Here is an 18,321-nt window from a genome sequence, read left to right as displayed (position 1 = left end):
ACGACCCAGCTAAAACAGAGGACCAACTGTGACCATCCAAATTGGCAATGTTTGAATCTGATAATTCAACTACAGCTGAATTTTCGGACTGAAAGTACTTCATTTTTAAAATACCTTTAATCACCACAATAAAGCTCAACAGTAAAACACACGGACTTGTAAATAAACTACAAAATAATTTTGGATTCCGTTTTGCCACAGCATTGAACTCAAAGTGCCTTTATGGAACCAACCACAATGTAACAGTTCGTAATTATTTCTGGTTACGTTTTTCAAAGAAAACTTCCTCTCAAATGAGGATGCAGAAGGAAAAACAGCCACTGCAGCGAGAAGCCGCCGAGGGGAAACTGCCCCGTCCTCGCCAAGCTCAGTTCTCATGGCCTTTCTTAGCTCTGTCTGCCCACCGGAGGTCGAACTGGCCTCCCTCCACCAAGACACATGGCCCGGCCTCACTCAGCTCCCCGGGAAACGGGAAGAGCCGAAGACCCTCCAACCAGACACGGTCAACCCCAGGAGGCCAAGCACCACGGCTGGCCCGGAAGGGAACCGGCGGCGAGAGCAGCGCGTCCCGCTTCCCTCCGCCCTACCGCGCCCGCCCCGCAGCAGGCCCTGGCTCCCCCATCAGGATATTCTCTGCCCGGAGCCGCCGCACCGTCTCCTCGCGGTCCCGCAGCCGTTCGTGAAGCTCCTCTAGGTCTTTCCCGGGTCTCTCTTCCGCCTCCAAGTTGAGACGAGGCGTTGGCGGCAGCCCATCCTCTCCATCGAGCTGCTCAAAGAGCTCACTGTCTCCGAAATCCACCTCGGCCGCCATCTTAAACTGCAGCAGGAAGGAAGTGGCTTGGCCGCGGGGACCTCCGCGAGGGTCAAAGGTCAGAAGGCGCTCGCCCCGCGGCAGAGCCGAACCGCAACTCCCAGCATGCAGCGGCGGAGCCCGACATGGCGGCAGCCCCGGGCCCGGGCCCAAAGCGCTCTGGGAATTGTAGGCAGCGCACGGTGGGGAGCTGGCTGGGCTCTCCGCGGCGCACGGCACGCCGGGAGCTCGGCTCAGCGACGGACGAGCGAGCCCAAAATGGGGGCCTGGAAAAACAGGGAATTGCCGCACTGCTCCTTTTTTCGGGTTCTAGTTTTGTTTCTCTTCCGAGGTGACGAGTGGAGCTGCAAGGTGCCGGATTATCTTCAAGTTGTCTGCAGCAAGGCTCCCTTCAAACTGCATCCTGACCTGGAAAGGAGTCACACTCCTGGGTAAGCACTGCCTCCTGCGTTTAAGAAGCTCAAGAACCTACCACGAAGTTAACGCCTTTCTCACCCCTGGTTTGGTTATCCTTCTCTCCTTGCTAGAGTTAGCACATATCACATTAACCAAATAAACAAAAAGAAGAATTAATTCAGCATTCCTCATAAGGAGTTGCACTCTACTCCAAACCTGTTTCACAAAAATCCTACTTGAAAAATAAGCACAGGAGAACAAACACTATTTGTAACTTAAAATTTTCCTGACAGCTTTTAAGTAATTTTTTAAGAGCTTGGCCCAAAAGACAACTTAATTGACATAAAGACCTTAGAGAAAAAAATGTCTTTATTATCAACCAGGGTTTTTTTTTGCACTGGATTATGTGCCTATCAGCCCAGAACGCTAAAGAACATCTACACAATGTTTCTTTCATGTTTCAAGAATTGGAAATAACTGTACAAGGTTAAAGTACAAAAGTACACAAGACAGTGGACACGAAATATCCATGTATGAGTTTCTCCCATCTGCTGCTTGGTTTGAAAAGTAGAACTTGAACTAAAAAATACTGTCCTTCTCTAGTTCTGCCAAGTTTAATGGAAGTGGGTATAACCTGATTACAACACTAACACCAGTATCACTGATCTGATATTTACAAAAAATTGTATTTTTAATAAATTAAAGTCAATGCAACACCCATGCAAGCTAGAGTTCTAGCTTTTTGGTGAACAAGGACCCAACATTTCAACAAGAGCCTTCCATAGTCCCACACTTTAAAACTGTATTGTTTCCTTTAATTTCCTCAAACTGTATCCATTCCTCGCATGGAAGATGTAAACCCCAATCCCATTCCTCTTTGCGTATGAGTCTGTGATCTTGCCATTTCATACTGTGCATCTAGATTTCTGAAAACCTCTTCCTGTTGTTTCAGTGTCTTGTAGCTTTCTTCATCAACAGAACTACAGCCAGCTTCATCCTCACTCTAGAAACCACAGAGAAGAAAACAAACATTAGCTGCACAGAAACCAGTGTTTTCATACACTATAGGTGTCCTAAACATTAACAATTTTGCTTATCTGCTTTCAAAAGCTACTAACTCAAGTATCTGCCTTTTTTCTTTCACTGTCAATTAACACATGGAGCTGTTCACCCAGTTCCTCTGAATTTCTAACTCATTCCAATACATCTCCAATTAACAAAGTGGTTTCTCACACGAATACTGGTTAGTTAACACTACTAGACATGGGAACAGCTGCACTGTTAGCCAGAAACATGATGAAATTCTAGAATCTGAAGGGAATTCCTATTTAGATGCTGCTTGTGAACTTTAATGAGAAATACAATACTCCTAACCACAGGTACAGTACATCAGGTTAACTTAGTATTTTTACTGGTTAAACTACATTTTCAGTAAATCACTACACTACAGTTAAGAACCTTTGTAACACAGAACTCTTTACCTTAATGCCCATGAGTTTTCTGAATTTGACATTTTGGTCCTTGTTTCCAAAATTTAATTTTTCCCATATTTCTGCAGACTGGGATTTATCCTGCACAGAAAAAACAAAATAAAACAAACACACACTAATTAAAACCTCCACTGTTTTAGGTTAAGTTTCTATTTATATCACAATATGGTAACAATCAAAAAAGCACTATTACAAACGAACTCATTGCGTAGTGCTACCATAGCTGGAGGTAAAAGGTTTCCATGTCAGGTCTGAGAGCCCTGAACATCCTCACAGAACTCTTTGTGAGGAATTCTACCTCCATTCAAAATGGAGGCACATCCTTCAGCTGGGCAGACTGCACTATCTGCCATGAAGTTCGAAAATCATACTAGAATTCATTAGGGAAGAATCAAATTTTATTAATCAAGCCAAAGCACAGAATAGGAAGAACTGTTTGGAAAGCACTTAGGCGTCTTCCTCCCTCCTTTTGGCCTCCCATCAAGGCCACATGAACCAATTTCACTTTCTCACATCTTACGAAATAAACTGAAAAGTGAAGTGAGCTTGTTACAAAACAGATACAGAATGATAATTAATGTAACACACTTCCATAGTGACACTGTGTCAAAAGGACAAAAATACAAATTATCAAGTGCCAATTTTTCCACAGTTTCAGCAGGCAAAACCTCTGCTTAAATAGTGACCTTCTGAATAAGCAACTGCTACCAGAACCTTTATTTGGCATCTACACTAACAGCAAGAGCATTTATGTGAGACAGCATAGACATCTGAAAGCTTATTTGTATTCATAACTTTTAAGAGCCAGTAACACATCACTCCTGAAAAGTTACTAGTAAATTCTGCAGACTTGTTTTCCAAGTCTGGAATTGGACAGAATATAAATGAAAAATATGTCACAGAAAGTGGTCAGTTAGTTTCCCTAGCTGAACAATCACTGTCCAGTGAAATTCCCAGTAGCAAGTGACAGAATGGGAGGAAATGGCCTCAATTTGCACCACGGGAGGTTTAGGTTGGGTATTAGAAGAAACTTCCTCACTGAGAGGGCTCTCAAAGACTGGAACATAATCCCCAAGCTGGTTGAATCTTTGCCTGCCAGAGTTGTTAAAAGATGAAGAGATATTGCGCTGAGGGACATGATTTAGCACCAAACTTGGTAGAGCTTGGCAACAGTTGGACTCAAAGGTCTTGTCTAACCAAAATGATTCTATATAAAGGGACCACCTGAACTTGGTATGTAGTCACAAGTTGTAGGCACACTGACAAAGGTGACATGAAAATCCAATTATATATCTTAAGTTTTATGATATTAAGGGTTTTTCTGAGGCTTCTGTTTGCAACCATTTGTCACTAACATCTTAGTCCTTTCACTCCTGAAGTTTTACTTTGGCCTGTTGCTAATAAGGAAACTTTGTAGCAGGTGTGGAATTAATTTTGCTGGAAATAGCAAGAATCCTGAAACTGTCTTGAGTGCATCATCTTTCCAAACAAGCTGCATGATAGAAAAGACAACATTACCCCTTCCTTTTTGCCTTGCCAAAGCATCTTCCGCTTTTTCTCTTGTTCAGCAAATTTCATTGGATTCACTGCAGCAGGGTTGTAATAGCTAGGAACAGCTATTCCAGTCTCTGCTAGTGCTTTTGCCTGCAGTGCTGCCATTTGAGCTGCCATTGCTATCTGAGGAGTGACTTGTGTTCCTGATGCCAGGAGAGCAGCAACATTAATAACAGAACCTCCAGTGGCTGCTGCTGCTGAAGAAGAAAGGTAACTTAGATCAGACAAGTTGTTCAGACTTTTTTGGGGAAACAAACAAAGAAGCAACAAGAAAAATAATCCACACCCTGAACAAAAACACAAAACCCCCACTTTCCATCATCAGAAATAAACTGAAAATGTCCAAATAACAAATGCATGATAGAATACAAGTCAGTTTTAAATTAAGAAACAAGTCTCCAATAGTTTCAAAAGTTCAAGTGAAACAAATGTACCTCACGCTTCTAAATACCCCACAGCCAGGAATAGCTCTCAAACTATTGTGCAATGATGCATAAAGGTCCAAAGACCATCACAACCTAATTTACCAGCCCGATATATCAAGTACATGATACAAATGTTTTAAGTGATAAAAAATTGTACTAATTGTACTAAGTTTTTTTGGGGTTCTATGGTTGTGTTTTAGGGGGTGTTTCAGGCTTTTCTGTGTGGTCGGTTGGGTTGGTTGGTTGTTTTTCAAATGTGCCCTAGCTCTAGCTATGTTTTTAAATATGGACCAAGTTAATCATTATACAGAAAAACACACCCTGCACATCAGTTGGACAGGACTGTAACACACAGCACATAGGCCTACACATCTTCCACTCACCCTACTGTTTAGGAATTAACATAATATACATTAACTACCTGCAGCCATTTCCTGTTGCTTCTGTTTTTCAACCATTTCTTTCTCTCTCTGTTCTTGCAGTTTCTTTGCTCTTTCCAGTCTAGAATTAAATAGACAAAAATAAAGATACTCAAGACATGCAAAAAAAATCAAGTGGCATCTTATTCATGTCACATATAATTAAAATTATAACAATTTCTGACCTTCTAGCTAGTGCCTCCTGTGCATCCATAGCTGTATTTCGTCCTCGAAAAGGTGGTGGACTCGGACTGCGGCTGTGACTCCGACTGAATCTTCGAGGCTTTTCAATCCTTTTCTTTCGCTCTCTGTAACCAAATACGACAGAGTTGCTATAATAATGAAGGTACATACATACCTTAACACTGCCTTTAATCATACATTAATTTGGAGAGGTCTCAAGAACAGCTTTCAGAGAGATTATAATATACAGCGTAACAGTCACACTTGCCCTTGTAACAAGTCAGAGCCAAAACTGAAGGTTTCAAACCGCAAGATGTATCAGATTGTGTAATTCTAAATATTCACGTACCCTCTTAATGTTTAGAGCAAACAGATCTGATCTAGAGATTTTCATTCTAAAACCTGATGAGAAAACATTGTGTAATAAAGTCAGTTGCAAGATACCTGTAAAATGGATCAAGCTACAGGAATGCTTTAAAACCGTAAAAAAATCTTGTAGCACTGTAATTATATTAAAAATTAGCATTTTGAAGAAGCCTGACTTAAAAACTGGAACAGTAATCAAGGAAACTACTATTTGTCTCCCCTCAGTATAGTCCTCACTAAATGTGCTCTGGACAGCTATTTGAGGGAGGCTATCAAGCTAAATGGGAGAGCTGGTTTAAACACATGGGATTTGTTTGAGTTAGGTCTTGAGGACAGTACTGTGCTGAGAACTATGAAGCATGTGCTCTATGGAGCCTGACAATCTGAAAAGAACCCGGTTAAAATATATTTTTAAGCAAAACCCCAAAATATTCAGGTTTGGTTATTCTTCAGTTAATTTTCTCCCCATCTTGCCCCATCTAGTAGTATTTCTCTTCGCCAGGTTTATCTCTCTGCTCATTGTGAGAGAGAAGGGTTTATCCCTGTTTAAGCCTCTGACGTTTTAAGCAAAGTCAGTGCCCAACAAAGTTTAAATTACAGGAGCTATTACTCACATCTTTCCCAGATTTGCCATAAACAGTAAATTGAGATGCACAAAGATTTCTGCAATTTTATACTTAAACATTACTTTCAATTGTTTGAGATAACAGCTAACTTTGCAACAGCCACTTTTTAATGTCATTCAGACATCCAGTTTCTGTTTGTAACCTGGGTAGCATCTACAAACACCACGAAACATAGGCTGAAGTTACAAAGAGATCCTTGTTTACATGACAAATCTGGTAGAATACAAAGGAGGCAAGACTTATCTTTTCATAGAAGATGACAAGATGCAGATTCAGGCACTGGGAAGTGACAGATCTGCATTCCTGAGATAAGATGTAATGCATGTTTCAAAGATACCTTCATTTTTCCCGTGCTGACTATTGTAGTTTGGTCTTGTCTTTGGTCTGATGCTTTATTGCACTGGTAAACATTAAGGAAATAAATATTTGAGCTTTTGTATTTAAGTACTTGCATTTGAAACAAGCAGATGGTGTCATGTTTTTCACCTAGCATTTAATCAGACCAATGCCACAAAAGAACTGCCAGGAAGGTGCTACATGCTTACAAAACAAAAAGATTAGTTTAAATGCTAGTGAGAACAGATCAAAGAGCCATCAAGAGAAATTTGAGTCTACTGTTTACAAATGCTTGTCATAGCCTGTGGCCTGTAACAATAAATACTGCATTTCACTGTTGTTTTAACAGGGTGAGTTTCCAGATCATGTTTATCAGGCTTGTGAAGAGTTTTCCTCAAGGCTTCTCTGTAACTCTCTTTACGAAGGTTTCATCTGAGCCCAGAACTTGATGAAGGTGTCCTAGCTACTGTTAAAAAGACTTATGCCTCACTCACTTTCCTCCTCTAGGCTTTGCCAGACTAAAACAGGGCTTAAAAAGAAATGGGTTCCTGCAGTATGCCCATCACCGTCCAACAAGGATTGTTTCCAGATGAAGAAACTCCTAAACTTTCTTACTTTTTTCTTCCCACACTTGCTATTCTGTTTTAGGTAATTTAAATTTCACTTCAGAAGAAAAAATAATTCTGGAATGTGAAGTTTTCATGGAGCCATTAAACACAAAATATTCAAAGTATTCAAAATATTAAAAACAGTGCACATCACCTCTAGCAACTGGAAATAACAGCGAACTGAAGCCTTACATGGTGAAGGTGGCTTAACTACCATTAAATGCAAGTAACATGTATACCAGTTGAAGACCCATCTCTACTCACCCCAGCTGAAAGTGTGTGCCAAAATAAAGTAGGACACAAACCATGCAATTCAACTAGTTCTTCAGAAAGAAGTCTTCTTAACAGTTTCACAAGTGATGTTGTAGTATTACACCAGTGTGCTAGATTCTTAAGTCTCCAACGATCCACCGTAATGCTGAGTAGCCATAACCAACTCCTACATCCTTTAAATACGCAATTTAAAATATTCTAGTGAAAATACTACTAAGCAAACTGAACACTGGCAACGATTTCTCAGGAGCTTTGAAGGAACACCGCTTTGTATTCAAACTACTTTACTTTAAACAAGTACGAGAGGAAAAAACACAACTCCAGTAGTCATTACACACGATTTCAGCTTACTTATTGAGAAAAATCCTCCAGGGCCTTAAGAATGCAAAGGTGACACATACAAAATAGAACTCTACACCAAAATACTCAATGATTCATCAGTATGGGAAAACAAACTTCTACACAGCGATGAAAACCTCAACTCAGCATATTCCAGATGAGGCATGGATTGGGCTATCTGCATTGGATTCTATGTGTGCCAGACATGGAATACACTAGCATGTGTCCAGCTAGTGTTTCAATCTGCATTTCTGGAATTTAAGGAGGAATTTAATGGAAGCACCCAAGACAGGGAGAGAAGTTAACATGAGAAATATTCTCATGCTGAACTTGACAAAAAGGATTTAGTAAACAGAGTAGTACGCTCAGATCAGAAATAATCCATCTCTAAAATTCACCTTAGCACTACACTAGTTGTACCAGTTCACAGACAGGACAGTATTTTCAGTGTGCTTTGTGGAGCTGACAAGAGGATTCTGACCAGCTAGTGATTCCCAGTTAAGTCTCCCTTTTATGATACACACAAAACAAAAGAGCTAGTACCTTTGAAGTAATACTTTGCAAACCACACTACTCTCATACGAAACACATGAAATGGTTGTTAATTCTTTAGTTTTTCCCACTTAAATTTATCAATTGTGCTATTAAAAGAAGTAAATTCAGTTAAAGTATGAGAAGCCAAAGAGAACCTGAACTGTGGTAATCGTACCTTAATTTTTGAGTAGTGATTTACTTTCCTTCCACTATATTGGTCAAAAGTTTTAAATGTTGCTTTTAGAAGATACCCACAAAAATCACCATTTAAGCATTTATAACCACTAACAGAAAATCATGGTATGGAGGGCCAAGAATGAAAAACACTTAAGCTGTCTATGAAAGATGGTTTTGTATATGAATGAAAATTACCCAGTCCTTAACCCACTCTATCAACATGGCTGAGAAAAAACAGAACATATTTAATTACACTGAACACATAGTGACTGCCAAACCCATCATTCTTCTGTACATCAGCCCACCACAATGTTCAGCCAAACACTACCATTACATGCATAGGGAAATTAAGACTTACCTGCTTCTACTCCTAGTTCTGCTTTTACTTCTACTTCTGTGTCTGTGCCTAGATCTTGATCTAGAACGAGACCTCACACGTCGTTTTCTCTCTCTGCTGCGAGATCGGGATTTTTTCCTATCACGACTTCTACTACGATGACGTCTGAAACACATGTCCCAAATTCTTACATATATTTTCATATTTAAATTAAACTTCTATATAAGGACTTGCACACAGGTTCATCACCACAAAGCAAAACAAACCAGGCAGGGTGGGGAGACTGTGAACTACACAGGGAAGAGCTCATGCCTGGAACAGTTCAAGTTGTAAAACAAGGAGATGAAATGGGAAAGGACCCAAACACTACCACCAGCCACAACAGTAAAGTGTTATGCAGCATTTACATAACCAATCATACTCATCATCAGAGCTATTTTTAGTTCATTAAAGCCTACATCTTGTAACAAACAAGTGGCCAAGACAATCTAATACAGGAGTCTTGAATCAAGGCAACAAGACTGTCCTCTCCCCATGGTATTCCAATACCTTAGGGAAGAGAGGCCCAAATTTCAGCTTGTGAGTCACACACAGTCCCTCTGCGTATCATTAGCTGAAGGTTGTTCCTTGCTATTATGTTGACTACAGATCCCTCAGCCTTGAGCAGAGCTGGCTGCAAAGTTCTCCAGGCAGCAAGCCAAGCAGTTTTCCTCCTGAGCGTACTATGTGGCCTATCCTACAAGGAGGCTTAGACAGCACTGTCTCTGGGTAAGCTCCTGGGTTAGGAGTTAAAAAGATAGGACACCGCCGAGGTCCATTGTCTTTCCCATCACTGACATTTTATACACTCCAGTCGCTAGGTGTCCATATGCTAATGACAGACATATATATAGACCCACATAGAGCCTGAGAGATACTTTGTATTTTTATGCAACCAATCTGAAAAAAACCCAACCCACAAACAGCAGAAAATTGCACAACCCAATGAAAACTAAACCAAGCAATATATAAATGGATGCTTCAGAGTTAAATTAGTTCAGTAATGTATCTGAGCTCTACTTCAGGCATCTACCCAAGTTCTAAACACTGCTTTTGCTAAAGTACTTAAAAAAAGAAATGTCATGTAATGACAACGTACCTTTCACGAGACCTGGATCTTGAATGACTCCTCCCTCTTGATGATTTTCTCTCTTTGCGTTTGTGTCTATCCTCACCATTTTCAGATGAATTTAGGCTATCTCTTCCCTTGTCAGAAGAATGTTCTTTGTCATTGTGGTCTTCAGATTTGTGCTTCTTGGAGGACTTCTCTTTGGATTCGTGTCTTCTTGCCTGTTTTAAGAAGAAGTTGGTTCTTTCAGGAAAATAGTGCAACAAAGAGAGTTAGTATGGGTATCAGAAGATAAAAAATGATAAGTTGTGATGCAACATTAGTAACCTTAGGAGTGCGACTCAATCATGAGTGATGGCTATTTTACCTAATGCCACCAACTACTCAAAGTTGTAAATGTACACTGTAACTTCTCCCCCTTTTCCCTCCTCCCCACTGTCTAAAAGATTTCTAAAGCATCCATCAAGGTATCTCTACATAGTTCCCATAAAAAGAGTTCACAGCATTTTAACAGTCGTAACTGTCATTCTCGGTTACTGTTTCCATTCCAAACATATCTTTTTTTAAGCACCTGACAATTTAGGAAGATGCAGATAAAGACACATTCACATTTCTAGGGAGTATTTAGTATTTGCCTAAGCCTACCACATAGAATGATACTTAATTCCACACACAGTTGCAGATAGACTGTTTTGCTTTTAAAACTCAACCAGTTTTCTATGCATCATTAGATAATTTTTAGAGCAAAACTCTTTGGTCAGCAACCTCCAGCAGTTTTTAAGAAGCAAAGTAGTAAGTTACATGGTTGACATCCTGGTTTTAGTATTTAAAACCAACATGTATCACTCAGACCTCCCACAGTAGTTTTAAATTAAAGATATGTTGCTCCACTATACTGCAGATTCTTCCTGCAGTGCCTCATAAAAAAAGATTCCTTTTTATAGCCGCAATGCCAAAAATACTTAGCAAGGTCAGACCTGATTTTTGCCAGTGTTTTCCCTGGAGACTAAGTCATGACATCAACACCTTTTCTTAATATAACCACTTTAGTTTGAAATCTTTCTAGCACAAAAGCATAGGCAGCCTAAGGTTTACCTTCAAATGCTTTGGTTCAACTCATAATTTGATATGTTAACTTTAGACTAAAGGCCAATTCTTCAGAGGGCTTTTTCCTTATGTAAATCTGTTAACTACTCCTAAATCCTTTCCTACATTCAAAACTCTCTCTCCCAGAGGAAGCAAGTCTGGAGAAGATGCTATAATTATCTTATACCCACTTACCCAAGCTTTACTAACTCCTCATTAATATATATCCATATTTGATTATAGTTTGAGTATATAGTGAAGCCAGTGTCTTTTCCTTTTTTTATTCCTCATTTCTTGAATAGTCAGTTGAAACATAAAAACGCATCTGAGGTTGGAGATGTTACCTGTACATTAGTTTTCAGTATGCATTTACATAAGCAGTTGTTCTGATATATGCACTAAAAGGAGTTACTGATATTCAGTATTTATTCTACAGACTAAGAGCTTAATCTTGCAAATGAATGAAAACAGTAAGTCTACTTTGGGACATTAATCCTTATCTGTTCAGGCTGTGAAATTTAGGAATTACTAAATAAATAGTGTAAGATTAGATCCAACAGCATGGCAAAACACAACATCATTTCAAGTGAGGATTTTTTCCCTTTTTTTTTTTAACATTAAAGAGATTTTAATTTCCTTTTAAATAATGTCTTCCAGGCACACACTTACTAATAAACCACCATTATATCCCATAACGGATTTAAGATATTTTTAAGGGAAATGAGTTTGAATGACTAATAGTTACCTTATCATGAAGTAGGCTTATAATTTTGCTATCTGAGTCTGCAGCGTCTTCAGTTCAGTCTCTTCGCGCATTAGCACGCTGAGTATGATTTATTATAGAAATGTTATCATGTGAGCTAAACAAGATATTCAATTTCACAAAAACTCTCCTAGATTATTTCTCCTTTTTTTTTTTTTTTCCTCCTCGTTTTTTAAACAGAGCTTCCATTGGAATGGGGGAAAGGACAATTTCCTGATCCAGGTTTAAAGTTAAAAAAAGTACCTCATCTGACCCAGGCTGCTATTGCCCCACATGGCTTAAGCTTCTTTGTGACTATTTTAATGTTCCCAGGTTGGCTTGTTTCACCTCTTCTCTGGTGTTTATGCCAGTTATTTTCAAGGTACTACTGATGCTGTCTCTCCTCACTTTCCTATATAAACATACATTTAGTTATTTAAAAAGAGAGGCAGCCCTCAGAAACTTTTGCTGCTGCTGTCACGTTTCCAGCTGACTCAGCTTGTTTGTCAAACTATGACAGTCTTTACAATTAAGGGATGCAATAGCAGAACTCAGTCAGGTGGGGAATTACTTTTAATATACTTAAGTAGATGGGTATGTATCATTGTAAAGTCCTGAACATTGGCCAGGAATAAAGCCACCCAAGGCTTTTGGTTAATGGAAGCTCTGTGAAAGTCATCAAGAACACGATTCTACTTCTCCACATGAATTCTCTTTTGGCTGTTTCCACACAGAAAAAGAAAAGAAAAAATTAAGTTACTAGTTTCTGAATGCATTTCTCTATACAGCTATTACCTTGTCAACATGATGGCTGCAATCATGCTTCACTATGAAAGGATCTCCATATACATTTTTAAGCTTAAAGTTTCCAATTTCTTGTACTTACCATAAAGTCATTTCTAAAGGTTTACACATGTGCATAACTACAAGATACTTTTAAAAGATGTATTGTAAAATTACCTAAACGCTACAAAGTGTTAATTACCTCTTTGCTTCTGCTCCGGCTTCTATGTTTTCTTCCTTCAGCATCTGGAGAAGAAAAAGTTTATTGTTATTTACCAAGTCAAAGAGCTCAACAGGCTATGATCTTTCAAGCTCCTTTCAGTTATTCCACCCCTCAAACTCGAGAATAAACAGCATTATTTAAACATCTATTGCAGAAAGTAAACTCCAACTGTTACTCCCAGTTCTTTGATTGTATGTAAGTTCTGACAGTGAAAAATCACCCCATGTCAGACTTCAGTCACATTCTTCAACCAGGTAGCCTTATTTTTGTTACAGCCACACAACAGTGTCCCAGTCTAAGCACATCTAATTAAAATGAAGACAAAGTGGTATGTTTTTCTGTTTGGCGTTGTCATATTACTCCTGTCCAATCACCTTAACATTTCAGTCATTAAAATTGCTAATACAAGACATTTAAGACACAAACCCCAAACTAGTAGCTTCAATTTTACCCCAATTATACCAACTTCATAGAGCTAAGTTTGAAATTTTTTCCAAAATAACTTTAAAAGGCTTCAGATCTTTAAGCATGCACCAGAACACTAGTAAGAGCTTTGCTAATCTGAAGACCATACCTGACTTTCGTCTCCTTTCCCTTGACCGTGATCGTGATCTTGAGTAATGATGCTTTGATGTTCTAGGAGAACTAGAGGCATCTGATTGCTCCTTTTTCTTCTCTCTTTCTGGAGAGGACTTTTCTGGGGCTACTCCATCTCGTTCTGTATCGCTACCCTACATGTGAAGGTATAAACTTTGAAACAAACCTTAAGACTGCATAACAATTTTCTTTTAACATTTACATGACTAAGATTACTTGAGGTCAACATTGTCCTGACAGATTTAAGTCACTTCACAAGCTAAGGTGTCGCTGACGCATAACACAAAATCCCCGCAGAATGAAGTTTGACGAGAAATTAAATTAGGTATTTTATATCGAGTGTTAGGGAACTTTTGAATAAGGAAAAGCCCCTTAAGAGTACCTCTGTGCAAAAAAAAGTGTATTTTTACAAGAGTACATATAGGTCACACCCACCTGTCACAACAATTTCTGTATCATATTTTTCTTGGATGACAAAAAGCAAGCTGTTCCCAACCCTTCCAAGCCCTGACCTAGGAGAACTCAATTCAGAAACTTATCTTCTGGAAATCAGTCAGGACTACTTTGTATTCAATGCTAGAAGTAAACATGTGCAAACAGTGTAATAATCTGGCCCAGAAATGCTCTTTGCAAAGATAATTTATTAGCACATAGGAGCGCTTAAATTTACATGGTTTTCTACCAGCTGCAGTTATTTGCAAACTGAATACCACATGTGAAAACCTCTCAAATACCGATTTTTATTCATTATTTTCTAAACAAAGCTGCTAATTTTGCTTAAACCAGACTGTCATTAACATACTGTGTATTAATAGTAGTTTTTCACAACACACTATAGATAAATCTTCAAATTTATATTTCAGCTACTGCTCTTCAGTCTGCCCAGTTCTTTATTAATTTGCATCAGCACAAAGATACATCTATAGTAAAGCCTTTCTAAGGGCAAGAGATAAAGCAGCTGTTTTCCATGCATACAGGCTACATCAACAGCTAGTTCAAAACACACCAGCATATAACCAAAAGCACTGACTGTTTAAAATCACATCTTCAGCAGAGCTTTGATCACTACCGATACACCACCCACATTCTGAAAATTTCAGAACATTAAGAGTAGGAACAGACTCCCCTATTTGTGATCCTCATCAGCACAATCTTTGGCATTCTACATCTATCGCCTGTTTACCCCCACTTTCCCCCACTTCTACTACGACACTCTCTTCTTCGTCCATTTCCAAAAGACTCAGCTAAAAGTTTCAAAGGAATTTTGAGGTTCCTATAAATTCACACTTAGAAGTTACTTGAGAAGCATAAGGCCATTACCAGCTAACAGTCAAGGTTAACTAGGTTTTTAAACTGAAATTGAGCCCAGCGCCACATTTTCCAAGGCTACCAGTCTCATTATTTATACACACTGCTGCTCATTACAGTGTCCTTGTGCACTACACCTTAAAGGAATCCACCACCTCTATAGAAACACAGACACAAAAGCCTGACAGACTTTAGGAGGAGCAATAATCTCGCTGAAGTGCATATGGATTGGGCACAAGCTGTTTCATTGAACAAGTCCTCATCAACTACCTTAGAGGAACCCCAAAGATAACTCCTGTAATTTAGGTGCAAAACTAAGAGTCTATAATTCTTCAAGTTCCTCTACAAAGTAAGTTAATCTTGTTCTCAAGATAGTATATAAACCGAAAAGCACCGTTAAAAAAAAACCCCTCGTTTTCTTCAGAAGTTTACATTCCTCTTGTTCTGTTTCACCACAGGGCAGATGCTTAATTTAAGTACTGTAGATGACTAAACACCACAAACTATTTAAAGTCTGTTTTGTTTGGGTGTGTTTGCACTCACGACTAACTTCGGGTGGAAAAAAAAGAAAATCCACCACATCAGGTTTGATAACTACTCTTATTGGTTCCTCAACTTAATTATGGGACAAACACTTTTATATAAATACAGCCACACTTTTAAACCCTTAACATAAAGGGCAGTGAAAACTACTGCGAAGACGTTTCCAACTGGTATTAGCCATAAAAACAGTAGTATGTGGGCAAGAAGACGCTCAATATAGCAGGCCTGTGACCAGACACAAGATAAAATAACGTAGCAGGAAAGGCTGCAAGAACAAAAACTGAACACAGACAGCCCAACCGCCAAATTGATCTCCTCCCTATTCTCTTCCCTTTCCAGGGAATCTGTGCCCCCAGCCCTCCGAGAAACACCTGCTCCTACAGTCACATCTTCCGTCAACCAAGAAACGATAAAGACTCGGTCACAAGGCCTCTTCGTTTCTCTACGAGCCCAAATTACTTTAACAGAAACTTCTGGAAACAGGCAAAGAACTAATGGGTGATAAGCCGCCACCTCCTCTGCGAGGCCCATCATGGCGCCGGCAAGCGAAGGAGCGGCGGGCGCCATTTTGTCTCTCCGACCACACGGCTTCCCGACACATCCCTCCCCATCTCACACGCTCTTCTCTCCCGCCCCGCGGGAGCCCTCTTTCCAAACAGTCTCCCTCCTAACATACCGGTGGCCAAACACCACTTACCGCCATGATCGAGCGCCCGGGACGTCGCTCCCTTCAACGGCTCCTCACAAGGGGATCAAGCAACCTCAGCAGCCCCGGCCGTAGCGCTCGCGAACCGCGGCGACACACCCCACCCTCCCTCTCGCTCCAGGCGCCCGGATGTAACCAGGGGCGGAGACAGACGGCGGAGCAAGGGAGCCGCGGTGCTTTCTGGGGGTGGGAGCAAGGATTAGGCGGTGTCTTAGCAACGGCGCCTTTCGGGTTTGGAAGAGGTTTGGTCCACGCTGCGCCCCGTAGCACCACCGAAGGCTCCCGCCAATTTGAAAACTTGAGGCGGCTGAGACAGCGCTGAGTTTGTCACCGGCCTCCAGGCCTATGGTGAGGAAATGAGAGGACAGCTCACGATCCCGGTGGGACTGGGGGGGTCCGCTGCGGGGTAGGGAGGGCTCTCTGGCACTGGATGTCGTTCAGCCTCTGGCGCGAGTCCTCTGCCCACCAACTTGCGTTCAGTTAGACCCGCTGAGGACATCAGCTCGGAGCTGCATTGCTCTTGAGACTTTGTCTTTCTGAAAACACATTTGCCTTTAAGAGATCTGCTGTACTATCTCGCCTCCTAATCATGATACATCATAAAATCAATAATTTGCATGTGGTCCTATACCGTTTCCAAAACTCTGCTTTACTGTGTATCCCTGAAATGTTTATCGTAGGTAAATATGTGGAATGATATTGAACTTCTTGCAAGTGACGACACACGGAATGAACAGCTTGCTGTAGGTCTGGGACATGAATGTGGAACAGCATTGTACCAAGTGGATACACTACTTCAAATCACATCTTCAGAAAAGGTAGAATTCGTCAAAGCTGTGTTCTTTCTCGCAATAATTACCAGGACTTTTGTCATATTCTCTGAAGCATCTCAGTTATATGTAACAACCTTTTTGTTATTAGGTCTCCATTAATCCACAGCTGTATGCATGCAGTTCAAGGGGTGGCACTATTGTTGTTGTTGACAAATCAGTGGCACTTCTTGACAGTACTGGGCAGTCTCTTCAGATGCACATTCAGTTTGGTAAGCTCATTCCTTTAGACTTCCACTGTAACTTAAAACTGACTCTTAAAATACGTTAGATTTGTATAGGAAAATACAGTGTGTTGCATATTTAACTAGCCTGTAAAAGGAGGTGTTATAATAGATACACAAGTAATACAAAGTGATTGTTGCCTCCGTACATAGTTGACTACATATTTCTGTACAGCTTAATTAGAATGCTCATTAAATTGACTGAAAGGGGAATAACAGATATGAAAACCACTCCCTGTGTGATGTGTACTGCAATTTCTTTAATCAAAGTTAATAATTTTGAAGAAATCTTTGACACTGCATTCTCTGATTCCTGCATTTCAAATAAGAATGGTAACTGATAAAAAACAAATCTTAATATTTGACATTTTGCCATGGAACTTTTCAGATACTAATGTGGATGTAGTTGGTATGTGTCAAGAAAAACAATTTCTTGTGGTTGGCGAGAGAAGTGGCAACTTCCATCTCATTCACATACCCTCAAAGCAAACCTTGCTAACTAAGGTACAGTAATTTGTATATTCTGATTTTCTTGAAAATATTTTGTTCTCAGAAGTCCTAGAGTTGTTGATTCCAAATACCAAAATATAAACAGACTGATTAAAGGGATGCTTTTTGTTCCCATAAGTAACAGATAAATAAATTGTATCTAGGAATGGCATGTGTAAACAAGAATCCATTCTCCATGTAAGAAAAAAAGTTTAAAGTTTGCCCTGCTGATCAGTAGTTCCAATTTTACTGTTTGTTTGGGTTTTTTTTTCCAAGTAAAATAAAATATGGAATAGCAGTCTAACAATCATTATGCTGATTAAATTTTAGGTTTTGGTTGAAAAATCTTCAACTGAAAATACTTATTTACATCTGTTTATTGAAAAAGATAATACAAATGCAGGTAAGAATTTGATATTTACTTTTTCCTCCCTTGTCTCAATTTTTGTGATTTTTTTTCCCCCCCCTGCCTTTAATATCATTCAGAAAAAGAGAATATAAAATAAATAATGAGATACAGCTTTACTTTGCATTGTACACATTAAATGCACTCTTCTTAATGCTTTCCTGTAAAGATACTAAGTTCTTATTGATTATTTTATAAATGTCACAGAAAATAGCAAACAGTCAGAACTCAATGTATTTGGCACAATCTCAAAAGAAAAAAGTATGAAAATGCTCAAAAAGGAAGGATCCCTTCTCTCTTCTGTCAGATTTGAGATTTGAGTAGTTCCTGTTCTTCCATAAACTCCTAGTCTTGTTCTGTCACAATATAATGTATTTAAATGTAGTTCTGCCATGAAAATGG

The 18,321-nt window shown here is 39.6% G+C and overlaps 3 protein-coding genes across 6 annotated transcripts in view; 1 reads left to right on the top strand and 2 right to left on the bottom strand.

Moving 5' to 3' along the window:
• Positions 1 to 478: 478 nt before the first annotated feature.
• Positions 479 to 862, bottom strand: LOC128898516 (zinc finger CCHC domain-containing protein 8-like). The gene has a single exon (XM_054173021.1). The coding sequence runs from the start codon at positions 809 to 811 to the stop codon at positions 584 to 586; it is 228 nt and encodes a 75-aa protein (XP_054028996.1). The 5' UTR covers positions 812 to 862; the 3' UTR covers positions 479 to 583.
• A 690-nt stretch (positions 863 to 1,552) lies between these two features.
• RSRC2 (arginine and serine rich coiled-coil 2) lies at positions 1,553 to 16,090 on the bottom strand. Of its 4 annotated transcripts, none has more exons than XM_054172845.1 (10): positions 13,391 to 13,458; positions 12,796 to 12,839; positions 11,814 to 11,891; positions 10,013 to 10,225; positions 8,896 to 9,039; positions 5,281 to 5,403; positions 5,098 to 5,177; positions 4,216 to 4,445; positions 2,689 to 2,778; positions 1,553 to 2,210 (listed from the first exon to the last, which is right to left on the bottom strand). In XM_054172845.1, the coding sequence occupies exons 3-10, from the start codon at positions 11,819 to 11,821 to the stop codon at positions 2,031 to 2,033; spliced, it is 1,068 nt and encodes a 355-aa protein (XP_054028820.1). In that variant the 5' UTR covers positions 11,822 to 11,891; positions 12,796 to 12,839; positions 13,391 to 13,458; the 3' UTR covers positions 1,553 to 2,030. The 4 variants fall into 4 exon arrangements, with proteins under 4 accessions (XP_054028820.1, XP_054028818.1, XP_009907904.2 ...); XM_054172843.1 differs by lacking the exon at positions 11,814 to 11,891 and adding an exon at positions 15,962 to 16,090 and having other exon boundaries at positions 1,554 to 2,210; positions 4,216 to 4,448; positions 10,013 to 10,203; positions 13,391 to 13,547; XM_009909602.2 differs by lacking the exon at positions 11,814 to 11,891 and adding an exon at positions 15,962 to 16,090 and having other exon boundaries at positions 1,554 to 2,210; positions 10,013 to 10,203; positions 13,391 to 13,547.
• Positions 16,091 to 16,656: 566 nt separating this feature from the next.
• KNTC1 (kinetochore associated 1) overlaps positions 16,657 to 18,321 on the top strand; it is a 38,380-nt gene continuing 36,715 nt past the window's right edge. The window contains 4 exon segments of the mRNA XM_054172904.1: positions 16,657 to 16,788; positions 16,892 to 17,012; positions 17,413 to 17,528; positions 17,844 to 17,916. Coding sequence (XP_054028879.1) covers positions 16,657 to 16,788; positions 16,892 to 17,012; positions 17,413 to 17,528; positions 17,844 to 17,916 — 442 coding nt within the window.

Source organism: Dryobates pubescens, chromosome 25, assembly GCF_014839835.1.
Source record: "Dryobates pubescens isolate bDryPub1 chromosome 25, bDryPub1.pri, whole genome shotgun sequence".
Lineage (NCBI taxonomy): Eukaryota > Metazoa > Chordata > Aves > Piciformes > Picidae > Dryobates > Dryobates pubescens.
This window is presented reverse-complemented; position numbering and strand designations above follow the sequence as displayed.

Coding starts and splice junctions, on each gene's coding strand:
- LOC128898516 (XM_054173021.1), bottom strand. CDS start 811: ATGGCGGCCGAGGTGGATTTCGGAGACAGTGAGCTCTTTGAGCAGCTC.
- RSRC2 (XM_054172843.1), bottom strand. Junction 12,840..13,390: donor GGAAAGGAGACGAAAGTCAG/GTATGGTCTTCA, acceptor TTTCTTCTCCAG/ATGCTGAAGGAAGAAAACAT. Junction 9,040..10,012: donor AGATCCAGGTCTCGTGAAAG/GTACGTTGTCAT, acceptor CATGTGTTTCAG/ACGTCATCGTAGTAGAAGTC.